The 17663-nt window shown below is 34.6% G+C and overlaps 1 protein-coding gene across 1 annotated transcript in view; it reads left to right on the forward strand.

Annotated features, from left to right (window-relative positions):
- The window catches only part of LOC128248837 (uncharacterized), a 25973-nt gene that overhangs the window by 5481 nt on the left and 2829 nt on the right, over positions 1-17663 (forward strand). The window contains exons 5-14 of the mRNA XM_052970986.1: positions 870-1100; positions 3143-3313; positions 4262-4501; positions 6327-6560; positions 7755-7925; positions 9222-9461; positions 11811-12044; positions 13405-13575; positions 14847-15086; positions 16841-17074. Of these exons, the coding sequence (XP_052826946.1) occupies positions 870-1100; positions 3143-3313; positions 4262-4501; positions 6327-6560; positions 7755-7925; positions 9222-9461; positions 11811-12044; positions 13405-13575; positions 14847-15086; positions 16841-17074 (2166 nt within the window). The remainder of the gene's footprint in view (positions 1-869; positions 1101-3142; positions 3314-4261; positions 4502-6326; positions 6561-7754; positions 7926-9221; positions 9462-11810; positions 12045-13404; positions 13576-14846; positions 15087-16840; positions 17075-17663) is intronic.

The raw sequence follows: 17663 nt of genomic DNA on the forward strand, positions 1-17663 counted from the left end.
TATATATATATATATATATATATATATATATATATATATATATATATATATATATACACAGGGTGTGTTAGGTAAATTATCGCCATTTTATATTTTTAATTTTGCACATTGTTTGCTTTTGATTTTGCTGACTACACAGTAAAGTAGGGTCAGTTGAGCACTGTCTGTGAGAAAAGTACCACCATGATGCAATTCACTCTGCCAGAAGTTTGGAAATGACATACTGTGCTGCTTGGCATTTGCACCTGAAGCTCCAATATGAACATTTTAGAGTGTTTGGGTGTCAATCAGTGCAGAAGATTTAGAAAGAGTTGCATGAGTTTAATGGATTATGAAGGTACAGCAGCTCGGAAAACTCGCTCTGATCATTCTAATGAAAAAAGAACTCCTGAATTTGTTGGTGAGATCCAGACCATGATTGACAACGCTCCCTCCCAGTCAATCAGGTCCATCATCAGGAACATGGGAGTGTCTGAGTTTCTTATCAGGCAGGTGGTGCATGAAGACATTCGGTATTCCTCATACAAGAGGCCATAGCAATACTTGATATGTTGGTTGACTACCTGTTTAAGAGAGTATTGACCCCACAAAATTGCACCACTAGAAGAAATATGTACAATTGTATTGTCTGCGACCTATATGTTGAGACAAGGTTTCATATAAGTCTGAATATGTTCTGCAATTCACATGAATTCTGATTAGGGTGTCATTTGGTGAAACAATTATTTGTTGATAACATATTGTCCATTTACAAAACCACATGCACTACATACTTTGAAATATTTGTGTGTGTGTGTGTGTGTGTGTTTAGGTGGGTGGGTGAGTATATATACTCATATATATTTCTTGTTTTCTTTTTCTTTTTGCAGCCGGTGAGCCTTTGAAACTTAAAAAAGTTAGCATACCGGTCGATGATGTTTTAAAACAGTTTAAGAATAAAACCTTGAAGGAGTGTAATGAAACTTGTTATCAATACTCAGAATGCAATTCTTATGATTACAATGAGGAAGCTAAGATATGTGAACTTAGTAATATGACTCAACTGACTCATGAGTTTAAACCTGTCAGTAGAAGCTGGGATGCATACATCGTTGACCCCGGTCAGTACAATATTTCCATTTTATTTGTGTGGGCATATGTCTGTGTGTATTTAAATATATGTATATGTGGACAGATAAGATATATATATACAAGTATACATATATATTCCTCCTCCTCACCCTCCTCCTCTTCTTCTTCCTCCTCCTCCTCCTCCTCATCATCATCAGTGTCATCGTTTAATGTTTGTTTTTCCATGCTGGCATGGGTTGAACAGCCTGACAGAAGCTGGCCACAACTGGTTCTGCAATCTATTTTGGCTTAGTTTTTACAGTTGGATGCCTTTTGTAATGCCAACCATACTTTTTATGTAGCACCAGCTCCAGTGATTTTCATGTGGCACCAGCACCAACGCTTTTTATGTGGAACCATCACAAGTGTTTTTTATAGGGTACTAGCCCCAGTGCTTTTTACATGGCACCAGCACCAGTGCTTTTTACATTGTACTGTGATTTTAGGATATAAGTTCTGGTGTGGGGAATAGGTATTTTTGAGTAGAGCTGTATGCCATATTTCTCTGACCTTTGTCATCTCCATTTGTAAGGCTCAGTGTTTTTAAACTGGCCTTCAATACATTGTCCCATGTCTTCCTGAGTCTCTCACTTCCACAATTTTCACCTACTGTAAGTGATCAGTAATTCTTAATGCAATTGTTCTCATCCATATGCATCAAATGACCAAACCAGTGCAGTCTTCTCTGTTGCACAATGCATCTAATTCCTTTTATGCCTAATTTTTCTCTAATACACTAGTGCTCAGTCACACATGTACACTGAAATTGCACATCCAACAAAGTATACCAGCTTCATTCTTCTATATCTTCACATATTCTCTGCATTCAAGGCCTACACCTCACAACCATATATCATTGCAGTTCGTATACATGCATCATACAATTTTCCTTTCACTCAAGTAGAGAGACCTTTGGTTGTCAACAGAAGTTAAAATCTCCTTGAACTTTCACTATCCTATTCTTATTCTAGCAATTACATTTTGGTACATCCTCCTCCACTGCTAATTAAGTCACCTCAGTAGCAAAAAGCGTCTATTACTTTCAGGGAGCCTCCAGGACAGTTTCCTTTGTCCTGTACATCTTCTATATAGAAATACTACTTTTTCTGTTAATCTTTCTTCTATACCACTGCATCTCTTGTGTATCCATAGCTTGCACTGGGTACACCGAGTAAAATTTCTGCCTACACTCTTCCTACATATTCAGCAAAGCCATTTACCTGAAGGAGGTAGGTTTCTGTCTGATTTCTTGCTTACTTGGACCTTGGTCTTTGCTAAGTGAACTTTAGGAACCTTTGATTCTATGTTTTCTTTCTTAAACAAGAATATTACTGACAGTAACTTTGATGTTTCAACCAGTTAACCTTTTGTTCCTCAAGACTCTCTTTTTCATTCCTAAATTCAGCTGCTCACTTTGCACTGCTGCTAAACCCTTTTATTGCAGGTACTTGATAATAGAATGATGCCAAATTTTGTCCATTTTCAAGCGAATTCACTATTAGTTACTTTTGAAATCTTCTTTAAATATCCAGATGTCAGTTTACCTTGAAAGAAGCAATGCAGTTATTAATAAGTACAGTTGAAATTAATGCATGCAAGATTTCGCAGCTTTGGCATCACTCCTTCATAATCAGCCTATGAACATTTCAGCCCACCCTCATATATGAAACTCTAAACACAACAGTAGCAGTCATCCATCTAACTGTACTCACAAAATATACTATACTATGCATGCCTACATACATACATACATACATACATACATACATTGCATACATACATACATATATACATACATGCATGCATACATACATACATATATACATACATACATACATGCATACATATGTATGTACACACACACGCACACACACATGCATACATGTTTATATTTATATTTATATCTTTGTGCAAATGTCTTCAGTTTGTTTCAGTCAGTACCTTCTATTCTAAATTCATCATTATCCCCTCATTTTCATCCTCTTCCTAGCATATATTCACCACTGATATCAATTTCTCTGTTCACTTCCAGTATTCACAATAATTGACTGTGGACCTCCAAAAGACATTATTGGTGCATCAAAGTCTTACAATACCACCACCTATAAATCTGAAGTTACTTATACTTGTCCAGGAAAACATAAGTTTAAGTCAATATGTAAAGAGGACAATAAATGGACTTCTGAAGTGTCCCATTGCAAAGGTAATGTAAATAGGTTCTCTCTTGTTCTATCTATCCAATTTTCTTTCTGCTTTTGTTAAGAGTCTTTGTTAGAGAAATAATGGTTGTGTCCTTGATAATTTCTTTGTTTATTACTGGTAGAAGGGAGAGATGAGGCTATCCTTTGTCCATAGACCTCCCAAATTCTTGCAACAGAGTGAACTTCATTAAAGCTATCCAATGGCCAAGCAATGGTATTAATTCAGGTAATGGATTAAGTCTGCCACCCAAGAACTGGAAGTGTGGAAGCTTGTTTTCTCGAGCAGAATTCCACTAAATTTCATCCAGAAGGCTTAGCTATGAAGCAAACTTTTAGTCATACCATCAAAAGTTCACACAATACTACATTCTTCTTAAGTAAACTTATTACCTCCACATGTATATCTTAGCTCATCTTGATAATTTTCTTCTCAATTTCTAACTTGATCTTTCTCATGCATACTTTGTGTCAGTAAATGTTTAGATACACACCATAAGTAGTGTAGCTTAGTGAATAAAATCATGGAATCAGCTGTGTTGTCTTATTTCTCAGTCTTTGGGAGCTCATATTTTACCATGTCTTATTGCAAACCACATTTATAAATAAAGCGTCCACCATGTAAAGTAAACACCGCCAAATTGTATTCATAAATTTAGATTACATTTTTTTCACTGTACTGTATTAAAAAATAAAAATTAATTGTTTGTAAGCTTAAAATAGGTTTTTATTAACCATACATTATTGAAAATACATTAACAAATAAAGTAGAGAACTGGAAATGGTTATTATCGGTTTAGCCTAGAGACAAGTAAATTTGGCGAGCCTAGCCTAGAGACAAGTTAATTTAACTTAGGTTGTGTCTCCTGGAACCAATTAATGACACAGAGTGAGGTATGCCTGAATTATTGTTGTTGTTGATTTCATTGGTCTAAATTTTATTTTAATTCCAGCTTCTCAAATCCATTTTGTGAAAATTGAAAATGCAGCTTTGAATGTCGTTGGAAAAACATTGTTGGACAAGGAAAATGTAACAACAGAAGCTTGTGCGCAAAAATGTTTGTCTGACAGACATTGTTTATCATTTGAAACAACTAAAAAAAGTGGAAAATGTTATTTATCAAAAGAATCTGCAGATTTCTCCAGGAAAATAAGTAAAGCCAAAAGCAGAATTTATTACCAACGAATAAAATGTAATTATTTTTTGTATTTTATTATTGGATTCTCATTACCTTTTTTTCTGAAATTTATATTTCCATTTGTATTTCATAGTATATAGATATCAACAAATTTACCTATAAGGACAGACACAGACATACTTTAGAAATAAGGCATGTTAAGAATTGTAAATACTGTTAGAGGATTCTCATACACCTTGAACACTATTATGCATGCTTTCAATCATGTTTTGTCTATATAAGAAAGAAATCCTTTTTTCTTAAATCCAAGCAGTAGTGGTGGTGGTGGTGATGATATCAATCCCAAAAAGGCGAAAGGCAAAGTTGACACCAGCAGTGTCTCAGTTTAGAATGTAATGAGTTTGAAGAACTACCACTATGTGGCATAGCTTATGCACATCATCTTGCCATCGTGTCCTTCATAATCTGATATGCAAAATAAGAGAAAAAGTAATGCCAATCTCTGTAGTTGTGTATCTCCTTGAATGTTTCCATGAACATAGCAAGGGAATTTTTATCCATTTGTGAGGCACACATAAGTACCTCAAAATTAAGAATATTCATAGTGTTATGGTTTGTTAGTCATGTTTAGATGACATAATTCTAGTATTATGTTGCAATAAGAAAAGCATACAATTATTTGTAACTATTAAAATCAATCCACCTTTCTATTGAGAGAATTCTGCCTCTCTAAGGCAGTGGTTTATAAAGCAGTTCTGACTGAACCTGATATTTTCTGAATGAATTATATTGAACTTATAGCCAATGGGCTTCAAAGAAAGATTCACTCAGCATTTATACTCCTTCAAGTTCATCTTACAAGGTAAAATTCACATATCTGTCCTGTTTTATCTGGAGATTTCTGGAACACAACAATGATCTATCAAGCATAACCTTGGACTTACCTGACTAATTCATAGCCTATTTATCAGAGTGTATTTTTTTTTTGAATAAGCTATAAAAAAAAAAAACTACATACAAGTAGTTTGTGTGTGTATATCGTAAAATATAATAGCCAACTAAATGTGGCAGTCCCATAGAGGATGATGCTACTGTTGTTTTTAGCCCCGAGAGGACATCTCCTTCAGCTGGCTAACAACAGACTATCTCTGTCCGATAAGTATTTGTGAGGGGAAATCATCGTTCCCATCTCTAGCCTTACGTGATACACACAGATCTGGGTTTCTGAGTAGTAACCCATCATCAGCGTGTGATAATCATGAGCTAGTAATGAAAACTCATTCCACACACAAAATACTATATGCTTTTACCAGTGACATACTGTTGCTGATCTCGAAAAAGGAGAAATAAGCAATATTAAATGTATGAAGTGAAAAGTAAACAGTAGTAGTACGGAATCATAAAATATATTTTACAATCCATCCATAAAAATATTTTCAGCATAAGACATGCTTCTCAGAATAAACTCTAGTACATCTAGTACATACTTGCAACTTCCCCTCATTGTTTAGGTTAAGATAATCCCTTTGTATAACCCTCTTCTGATGGTGTGCTTTTGTTTGAGATTAAATGGCAGTAACAAACTTGACTTCTTGGTTGATCATCTGTTGAATAGCACTTAGACCCTACAAAAGCATACTGTTAGAAGAGAGCTGTACAAATAGATTATATGTAACTTAAGTTTTGAAACAATGCTTCAAATATGTCTTGAGATGTGTTATGACTCACTTAAATTCTAAGTTGCCATTTTGTAAATCAATTATTTGTTTATAACAACTTGTCCATTTGAAACAAATTATGCACCAGATGCTATATAATATATCATTTGTATACATTGGAGTACAAAATGTATCTCTTGTTTTCTTTCTTTTCTTTCTAGCTGATGATGATCTTTTAAAATTTAAAAGTACTTCCATACCAGGGTATGATACATTTGAAAGGGTGAAAAATGTGACCTTAAAGGAGTGTGATCATGTTTGTCATCAAACTCTAGGATGTAACTCTTATGAATATAATGAAAAGCGTAAGCTCTGCGATCGAAGTAATGCAACTCACTTGACTCAGGACCTTGAACTTAACATGTGGGGTTGGGATACTTACATCATTAACCCAGGTCAGTAGATATTTTTTCTTTTATTTTTTGCTACTGCCCTTGCACTTCTTTCTTCCTTCTGGTAGCATGAAATAGCTCAGATTGCAATTTTTCCCCACTCATTATCAAAGCTGTAACAGAAAGAACACACAATTGACATTTATATGTTATATATGAAAATAAAGAATAAGCAATTCTGCAATGGTTACACAAAAGGTTGTATCAAATTAATGATATAACATAGAGATATAAGTTGCTAAAAATCATCAGTGAAGATCTCAAAACTTTTGAATCATCCTGATATGTATACATGTATATAGATAGATTAGATTAGACTCACCTGAACTCAACCCGATTTGACTGGAACAAGAAACTGAAAATTTAACTGTAGCCAAGTATCAGTGTACAGAGACATGAGAAATGAAGCAGTAAATATATAACTTCATTCCCAAGAAGACATGGACGCCTTCTGGTGTGAAAACTTTCGAATGAAGAGGAGTTTAAATGAGAGGCTCTATGGCTGGGGAAAATTCAAAGGGCTTATTGTCCTGTTACACCCAAGACATACAGCAGCGATGATGATACACTTGTGACTATAATTCAATACCTCAAAGGATTTGGTTGTTGGATACCAGTACAAAAAGGAAACCTTCCACTGACCATTCCTTATCAACCTGTACCATCAAGATCTCAATGGGAATAGTAACATACCACACTGGTTAGCTCTGACAAAGACAAAACTGATCTGCCAAAGCAGAACCACCCGCATGACAAAAGACTACCTGTCAAATGCATGCCAGAACTTAATATGTAAAATATATATAGCATGTTTAAACCTCTTCCACCAAGACCATTGTGAAAGTACTAACATCCTCACAGTAGAACAAGTATCTGGTGAGATGGGAGTTCGGTGATGGGCTGAGCGATTGCTGATAAACAAAACAGTTATGCCAGAGGTGCAACAATATATAAGAAACCTGGTTTCAGTGTGGCTGGACTACAAGTAAGCCTTTGACTTTGTCCTCCACTCGTGGATGCTAGAAACCCTTCAGCTTGCTGAAATTTCATAAAACATAGTCAAAGCCATAACTGACTTGATTTCATCCTGGGCCACCATATTTGAGTTAAATACATCGTACGAGTTGGCAGTGAACTCCTCAACAAACACTCTCTTCCTGATCATCATTGATGTCAACTTGTTTTTATCAATTTCAGATTATGCAAAAATTGAATGTGGATTGCCAAAAGACATTGCTGGTACATCAAAGTCCTTCAAAACCACCACTTATAAATCTGAAGTCATCTATACTTGCCGAAAGGGAGAACAACTAAAATCGATATGTGGAAAGAATCGCAAATGGACTCCAGTAGCAGAAACCTGTAAAGGTAATGTAACTAGCTTCTCTTTTGTCTCTAAGTAATTTTGTTTTATTTTTGTGTTAATTGTCTTTGTCAGAGGAAGATTGGCTGATGCATGACAATTTTCCACAGTGATTGTTGTTGGAGAGAGGGAGAAAGGAAGTTTTCTTTAGTTTAGAGACCTCCCAAACGCTTGCAACAGAGTGGATTTTGTGAATTCTATCTGTGGGCCAGGTAATGCTATTGACTTAGGTGACACATTAAGTCTGCTGAAAAAGAGCTTGAAGTCTAGAAGCTTGTCTTGTGAAGACAGTTTTACAAAATGGCTGGAAATTGTTAAGTGCAAGATACCAACCTCTGCAATGGTAATAAATTTTTTGCATGAATTTTTCACAAGATTTGGTATCCCAGATGTGATTGTATATGATAATGGAGCACAATTTGTGTCCAGTGAATTTAGGAAAATTCTGTGAAATGTTCACAGTACAATATAAAATGATAGTGCCTTACCATCCCACATCAAATGGACAGGCAGATCATTTTATGGACATTTTTAAAAGAGCTTTGAGAAAAGCAAACAAGGAAGCTACAGATGAAGTTGCTCTGTAGCAATTCCTAAGGGTATGCAGGGTGACACCGAATCCCAATACATGAACAAGAAGCTCACCAACTGAACTGATGTTTGTGAGAGAGGTGAAATCAATTTTTGATAAAGTGTTACCTGGCAAGGAAAAGAAAGTACCAGAAAAGACCATCTAAAATTTTTCAAAATTGGTGATAAGGTGTACATGAGGTCTTACAAAAACAGAAAACACTACTGGGAAGAAGGAAAAGTTACAAAGCACACTAGCCATAGTTTGTTACATCCTTTTACATTCTGAATTCAAGTTCCACCTGGTTGTACTTCACCTCTCATACTTCCAAGATTGATAAAACTAGCACTATTCAAGTAATGTTGGATTTATTTTCATGTGCACTCACTGCAGAATGTGTGACCTTGTATTTATCATAGAAATCATTATCATAAATATGGTTACCGTCAACAATAATTTAATGATTATTCTCATTAAGGGTGCTATATTGACAATCATTTGAGCATCAGACAAAATGTGGTGTGGCATTTTTTGGCTATGTAACTTCTGAGTTCAAATCTTGGTCATGTTAACTTTGCCCTTCTTTGACCAATAAATTATGATAGCAGCCAAATGTAGAGGCCAAATTAATTGATTAATTCCTACTTCAAAGTTTTGATCTAGTTTCTATGTTGGGAACTAATTGTATTGTCATTATTTTTCATTGACTTAAATTTTACTTTAACTTTAGATACTCAGATCCATTTTATGAAAGTAAAAGATGCAGCTTTGGATGTATCCGGGAAAACATTATGGAATAAGAAACCTGTAACAGCAGATGCCTGTGCAGGAAAATGTTTATCTGACAAAGATTGTTTATCATTTGAACTAAATAGAAAAAGTGGAGAATGTTACTTATCAAAGCAAACTGCAGCTTTCTCCAAGAAAATAAAATCAGACAAAAGCAGAGATTACTACCAACGAATAAAACGTAATTATTCTTTGTATTTTATTATTGAAATTCTCTTTTCCTGAAATTTGTAATCAACAGGTATACCTGTAATAATAGACATGTAATAATAGTATTAAGAACCTGAAATACTTTGAATGTATTCTTATACAGCATTTCTTTAACTTGAATATTTTTATGCATGCTTTCACTTGTTTTCTTTTTATATAAGAAAAGAAGGCCTTGTTACTTTTACAAAACTTGAATAGTTGTAGTAACAGCAGCAGTAGTTATGACTGCTTTCACTTCATTTATTTATGTTTTGCATGCCTTAAATGGTGTGTTATGGCACAGATTGTCACCACTGGTTACTGTCCTTCATGATCTGATATACCAAATAATACAAAATGTAATGTCAATCTACATAATTGTAATTTCCTATATTTTGGTATGGTTATTATGGCAGGAGGCCCTTTATATCACCAATCATTACATGACATGAAGAAAGCACATTTTCCCATGCTACTAGAATAAGAGAAGTTATCTACTGAGGCTAAAGAATCCTCTCTACTTAAAATAAGTTTCTATTCAGAGGAGTTTCATGGAGTTACAAGCAAAACAACCACAAACTTTACTCTGATTTCAAAGATTTTGTCCTTTCCTGCTGAAGTTCTTCCTTCTTGAAACCCCGGCAGCAAATTCTGGCTGTCAAGGTGTTCATAAATGCTTTCTGAAAGCATTCCTGTTAACAACTTCCATACTAATGGTATGCAAGTGATTGGTCTATAATAGCAAACTATATTACCCTTGCTTTTGTCTTTCATAAGGAGTACTGTTCTCCTTCTAGTTATCCCATCTAGTATTATTCCTCCTTAAGACAATGCTGAAGTTGCTCCCTTAGCCTCCCATGTAAATAACTAAATTTCTTTAACTAATACCCTTGAACTGAATCTGGTCCTGGGCCCCTCTAATTTAGCACTTTACTCATTAATGTACTAGTCATTCTTAGTGTTGACTGATTCTCACTGACTATTTCTTCCCTTACTCACTTTAACCATACTGCATCTCCATTATGATTGACTGGCTTATCCCAAATATTACTCTAGAATTTTCTATCTTCTACATTAGGTTTCTCATCTTCAACACTCCTCCACTATTTATTTGGTTATAAAATCTTCTCTGATCTGTCTCAAATAATCTATCCTGTTGATACTGATCTACTCTTTTCTGATATCTGGAAAGCTTAGCTGCCGTTAATAATTATTATTATTATTATTATTATTATTATTATTATTATTATTATTATTATTATTATTATTATTATTATTATTATTATTATTTATTATTATTATTATTTTATGTTTGACTTTTGTTTTGCATTTGTACAAGTTGGATCCAAGTCTCACCCAGAGACCTCAAGAGACAACAAGTTAGAAGTTCATGTAGGTGTTATGCCTAGGGTACCATATATTATTATTATTATTATTATTATTATTATTATTATTATTATTATTATTATTATTATTATTATTATTATTATTATTAAGGCGGCGAGCTGGCAGAATCATTAGCATACCGGGTGAAATGCTCGGTGGTATTTCATCTGCTGCTATATTCTGAGTTCAAATTCCATCAAGGTCAACTTTGCCATTCATCCTTTCGGGGTCGATAAATTAAGTACCTGTTGAGTACTGGGGTTGATGTAATCAACTTACTCCTCCCCCAAATTTCAGGCTTCGTGCCTATAGTAGAAAGGATAATAATAATAATAATAATAATAATAATAATAATAATAATAAAGGAAGCAAGCTGCCAGAACTGTTAGCATGCCAAGCAAATATGCTTTGCAGCATTTCATCTGTTTTTGTGCTCTGAGTTCAGATTCTACCAAGGTTGGAATTCTCCTATATCATGAAACATACATGAAAGCTCACCTGAATGTTTTAGTTGTAGATAATCCATTTGTACATCCTGCTTCTGATGATGCACTTTTGTTTAAGACTGAATGGCCAGAACAACACTTGATGCTTTGGTTGACCAACTGTTTTAAGTAATATCAACTTTACTAAAGCACATCATTAGAGAACTGTAGAAATGTAAAGTTGAGACAAGGTTTCAAATAAGTCTGAAGACGTTCTACAATTCATATGTATTCTGATTAGGGTATCATATTGTGGAACAATTATTTGCTTATAATAAATTGTCAATTTACAAAATTATACATCAGATGCTTAACAACATCTAATATATGCTAGAAAATATGTGTGTGATGTGTTTGTATGTCTGTGTGCGTGTATGCACATGTGTATGAATATGTGTGTGTACATGTGTGTTTGGCTGGGTGGACGAGTATAAAATATATTTTTTTTTGTTCCCTTTTTCTTTTTCCAGCCAGTAACAAGACTGTTTCATTGAAAAGAGTAGTCATAGATGGGCAGAATAATATTGGACGACTTAAGAAGGTGGAGTTAAAGGATTGTGAACAAGCTTGCCATTTATATCAAGGATGTAGATCTTATGAGTACGATGATAAAGCTAAGATGTGTGATTTGAGTAATGTAACTCATTTGGCTAGTGAACTTAAGCCCACCTATAAAAATTGGGATATTTACTTAATTAACCCAGGTCAGTAAAATATTTGTTTTATTTATTGTGTGTATATCTGGGTGTATTTACACATACATATGTGTGAGTGTGCGCATATATATATATTTGCTAGTATGCTCTGCTCTACGTGCAATGTCAGTGTACATGTACAACAGAGTATAAGTGTCTTGAAAAAAATTAGGCATCGGATGTGGTATTCAAGAGAAACAAAACAGATGCACTGGTATGGTCATGTGATGTGTATGGGTGAGGATAGCTGTGTAAAGAAGTGCTGATCTCTAATTGTGGAGAGAATCTGTGGAAGAGGTAGACCCAGGAAGACATGAGACAAGGTGGTGAAGCATGATTTTTGAATGTGGGGTCTCATGGAGCTGATGTCAAGTGAACATGACCTTTAGTATTTGCTGTCCTTGAGAAGACTCATCAAGCCAAGTGAAATTGCAGTTGTGGCCACAGTGGCACATAACAGCATCTGTGCTGGTGACATGTAAAAGCACCCATGCTGGTGACATGTAGAAGCACCAATTCCAGTGACACGTAAAAGCACCCATGCCGGTGACATGTAAAAGGCAGCCACTACACTGTCAGAGTGGTTGGCATTAGGAAGGGCATCACCAACCACTTTACACTATATGCTGGACACTTAATGTACCAGGATGAGCACTCTCATGTGGTGCTGGAACAAGTCCTTATGTGTCACTGGCACAGAACTCTAGCAGGCTAATTGTCTTCATGATGGGAGAAGCCTTAACACTTCTGCTGTGGAAGATAGGTTTTCTTGAGTACAGTAAAGCACCAAGTATCCTGGTCCTTTGTCATCTTGTCTGAAAGGTTCCTGTGTCCTTAGCTCATCCTTCAATACTTCATCCTGTGTCTTCTGAGGTTTTACTCTCCTACAAGTTCTAACTACTTTGAGAGAGGGGTACTTCTTTATGGAGCTGTCAGCATCCATCCACACACATGACAGAAACCTTTGGTTGCCAGGTAGCAGTAAAATCTCTCAAAATTTTCTCCATCCCCTCTTATTGTATGTATGTCATTATGCAGTTTTATTTCAAGATTTCTTGCTAATAGAGTAAGAGCTGGTTTCAAACCAAGATTCAAGGCTCCTCCATTGGAATTTCAACAACATCAACAGGGTATTTTTGTATATGTATGTGCATATTTTATTGTATGTAAATATGCAGATTTGTATGTTTTGTTTTATGTATGTATGTATGTATACACACATACGTGTATGCATAGATGCATGTGTGTGCATATTTCTTCCATTTGTTTCAGTCAATATATTTATTTCAAACTTGTCATTATCTTCTCATTTTCACTCTCCTCCTAACATATATTCACCGTTGATCTCAAATTCTCTTATCACTTCCAGTCTTCTCAATAATTGATTGTGGACCTCCAAAAGACATTGCTGGTGCATCAAAGTCTTACAATTCCACCGCTTATAACTCTGAAGTGATCTATACTTGTCCAAGAGGAGAAAAATTAAAATCAGTATGTAAAGAAGACCATAAATGGATGCCATTTTTATCTGAATGCAAAGGTAATATGAATAGGTTCTCTCTTGTTGCCTTTGTATATGTAATTTCGTTTTTATTTTTATGGTAAGTGTTTTGTCAGAGAAAGAATTACTCTTTCCATGACAATTCGTGTTATGTTTATGACTAGTAGAAGAGAGAGAGGAGGCTATCCTCATACCTGAGTCATTCACAAATACTTGCAAATGCGTAGAGTTCATTAAAACTACTTAAGGGACAGGTAATAGTATTAATCTGGGTGATGGGATGGATATCATTCTTTGACCAGTCATAACAATCAGCCAGTGACCAAATCCACTCAGAAGGCTCTTGTTGGTCCAGGGCTACAGTAGGAGACTTGCTCAAGGTCTCATACATTGGAACTGAACCCAGAACCATGCATTTGAGAAGCAAACTTGTTACCATGCAGCCATGCAAGCAAACTTGTTAGCATTTGGGAAGCAAACCTGTTACCATTCACTCAATCCATATTTGTTGAAAAAGAACAGCTCTGAAAAAATACTCAATCACTTCGTGCATGGAAAATAAATGGGAAAGTGGCTACTTATTGAACAAAGATATTATAATTAACTGAAATTTATTAATGTATACATTTTACCATTCAGTGAATGGTAAAATAATTAAGTTAATGACATGTGCTGGTCATATAATTCAGAAAAGGCGAAACTTTTCTTTTCTCATCTCACTGAAGATATAATTTTGTTGAATTAAGTTGTGAATGTTCACATTTGCTACATACCTTTATCAATTATCTAGATGAAGATGAGAGTAAAAATATATTTGTTTTCCTAGGGAAAAGATGACAAAATCAGTAAAGTGATGTTTCTTGCCATGACTAGACTACTCATATTTAGTTACATTCTTTTACATTCTGGATTCAAATCCCACCTGGAGACACATCACCTTTCATGCTTCTGAGGTTGATAAAAAAAGCATTAGTTAAATACTGAGTTTCATTCATTTTTGTGCACCCTCAAACTGCAAAATGTGTGACTTAGCTATCAGGAACAATAATTATAATTATTCTTGTTGAAGGCAGAAGATTGAGAAAATCATTTGAGCATCAGGCAAAATGTTTTGTGATATTTGTTCTGGCTTTTGAACTTCTGGGTTCAAATCTGGTTTTTGACCACTTAATCTTTCCAGGACCAATAAGTCAAGAGTAAAAGTTTATTCTAATCAGCCAATTCCTACCTCAAAGTTTTGGCTTTCATTCTATGTCATAAAATATTACTGTTATTATTTTTTATTGATCTGAATTTTACTTTAATTTCAGTCACTGAGGTCCATTTTGTGAAAATAGAAGATGCAATTCTGGATGTATCTGGGAAACTATTGTGGCCTAAGAAAAATGTAACAGCAGACGCCTGTGAAAAAAAATGTCTGTCTGACAAAACTTGTTTATCATTTGAAATAAATAAAGGAAGTGGGCAATGTTACTTATCAAAGGAAAGTGCAGCTTCTTCCAAGAAATTAAAGTCAGCCAAAGGCAGAGATTACTACCAACGAGTGAAACGTAATTATTATTTGGATTTTATTATTGGTCATCTCTTTTCCATTTGTTATGAAGTTTATGATTCCATTTATACTTCATAATATATAGACAACCATTTCTGTAAAAACATTGAGAATTTTACCTATGAGGAGAAATGTAAACATGTTCCTGATAAAAAAAAAAAAAAGAGAAGCAATATTAAGAACTGTATACACTGTTAAAACATTCTGATACAGCATTTATTCAACTTGAATACTTTTCTGCATATTTTCAGTTGTTTCTTATTTTATGTCAGAAAGGAAGCTGTTGTTCTTAAACTTGAATTGTAGTATTAGTAACACTAGTAGTAGTGACAGTGGCAGCAACAGCAGAAGTAACTACTTTGACATGATTTACTGCTGGTACAGCACACTGTCTCACCAGGAGTTACTGTTTTACATAATATCACATACAAAATAACAAAGAAATTCCAGTCTACAGAGTAATGTATTTTCTACATTTTGACATGGTTGTTATGGCTAGATGCCCTTCCTATCACTAGTCGTTACACCACACGAAGAAAGTACATTTTCTCATGCTGCTAGAATTAGAGAAACTGTTTACCAAGACTAAAGTATTTCCTCAACTTATACAAGTTTCTATTCAAAGTAGTTCCATGGCATTAAAAACATAAGAGCCAGAAAATTTGCTCAGTTTGATCTCAAGGATCTTGTGAATTCAACCTTGAAACCATAATCATTAGGGAAAATTCACTAGGTTTATTGATCTCAGTATTAAAATGTGCATGCAAGTATGTCATTACTATCATGACAGACCTTTGGGGCCAAAAAGAAAGTTGAGCCATTTCTCTGTATAACTATAAGGAAATGTAACTAGGCTGGAATGACAGATATTACTGTAATATTTACCTTGGATCCCCTCAAGAAGTTCAAACATGTCATAAAGAGAATAGGAATCTTAAAGAAGTTTGATTTAGACATAAAGATTACTACTACTCTACATTCAACTAAGTGGACATTATTTTAGAATTGATGTCATGTATCTGGAAAATAAAACTTCTATATAATGCCTAACAAGGAGAATATATACTTCTATAGGAAATTTGGCTGCAATTCCCAAGCTATAATAAGAAACTTAGTAACTAGCATTACTAAAAGTATCTCGAATTTATCTTCAGATAGATATTTTGACAGTAACTTTTCAGTATAAGGTGTTAGTTATGATTGTCTTTTGTGAAAAGTTGGTATAAACAGAGGATCCTCCACTCCCAAATCCAAAGAGAATTAGAAAGAGAATAACTTTATTTAGTTCTTCCTTTAATGTAACTGTCTGCATGATCATAACAAGAGAAGTTTTGTCCTGTTATACATAAGTACCACAAGCTTCTGAATGTGCATTAAGTTAAGGTTCATTACTCCCATCTTGATAATATGATTCCACCATTGTATGTTACCAGAGGCAAACTTTTCTGTCATCTGGCCTTTGTCCCAGACAATCACTTGAAACTTCCAAAATCTATCTATTTCTTCTCTGAGAGAATTCTACTATTCTAAGACAATGGTTTCAGAGTAACTTTCATACCTCACCAGATGATTTCCTAATTAATTAAAAGGGAGTCGCAGTCAAGGAAAGTTTTACTCAGCAGATATTCTCATGCTTTATAACATTTAATAAACATGTGTGTGTTTGTTTGTGTGTGTGTGTGTGTGTGTGTGTGTGTGTGTGAATGTGCATGTCTGCATATAAAATGTATTTCTTTTCTTTTCTTCTTCTAGCTAATGATGAACATTTTGCGCTAAAACAAGTTAGCATACCAAAGCAGGATTCTGTAGGACAACATAAAAATAAGACCTTAATGGAGTGCAATGAAGCTTGCTACGAATATCAAGGATGTAATTCTTATCAGTACAGCGAGAAAAATAAATTATGTGTTTTGAGTAATATAACTCAGTTGACTGCTGAACTTAAACCCAACAGTGGAGATTGGGATGTGTACATAACTAACCCTGGTCAGTAGACTATCTTCATCTTATTTACTGCGTGCATGTGTGTGTGTATAAGAACTGCAATGCTGTATGGCAGTGAGACATAGGCCTTGAACACAGAAGACATGAGGAGACTGGAAAGAAATGAATCAAGCATGGTCGATTTGATATGCAAATGTAAGTGTGCATGTAGGTCATAGTATTGGGTTGGTGCATAATTATTGCGGCTTTTTAACAAAACATCTTTAAATGACGTTGTCACCCTCTGCCAAGCAAATGGGAAGCAGTAATTGAAGTAGATGGTGAATATGCTCCAGAATAATCATTTAAAGATGTTTTTGTTACATGCTGTTATTGTTTTTGTTGAATAAAATTTGTTGAAAGAAAAACAGCAATAATTATGCACCAGCCCAATATAAATGTGCTGAATGCAAAACTGGGTTAAAAGTGAAATCAGATGTAGTATCTAAGAAAGAAGACTGGTTGTATGGATATGCTATGCATATGGATGAATACTGCTGTATAGTGCAGTACTGATAACTAAATATGGGAGGAGCTTGTGGATGAGGCAGGTCTATGAAAAATGTATATATGTATGTATGTGCATGTATAT

The sequence above is a fragment of the Octopus bimaculoides genome, chromosome 10, assembly GCF_001194135.2.
Source record: "Octopus bimaculoides isolate UCB-OBI-ISO-001 chromosome 10, ASM119413v2, whole genome shotgun sequence".
NCBI lineage: Eukaryota > Metazoa > Mollusca > Cephalopoda > Octopoda > Octopodidae > Octopus > Octopus bimaculoides.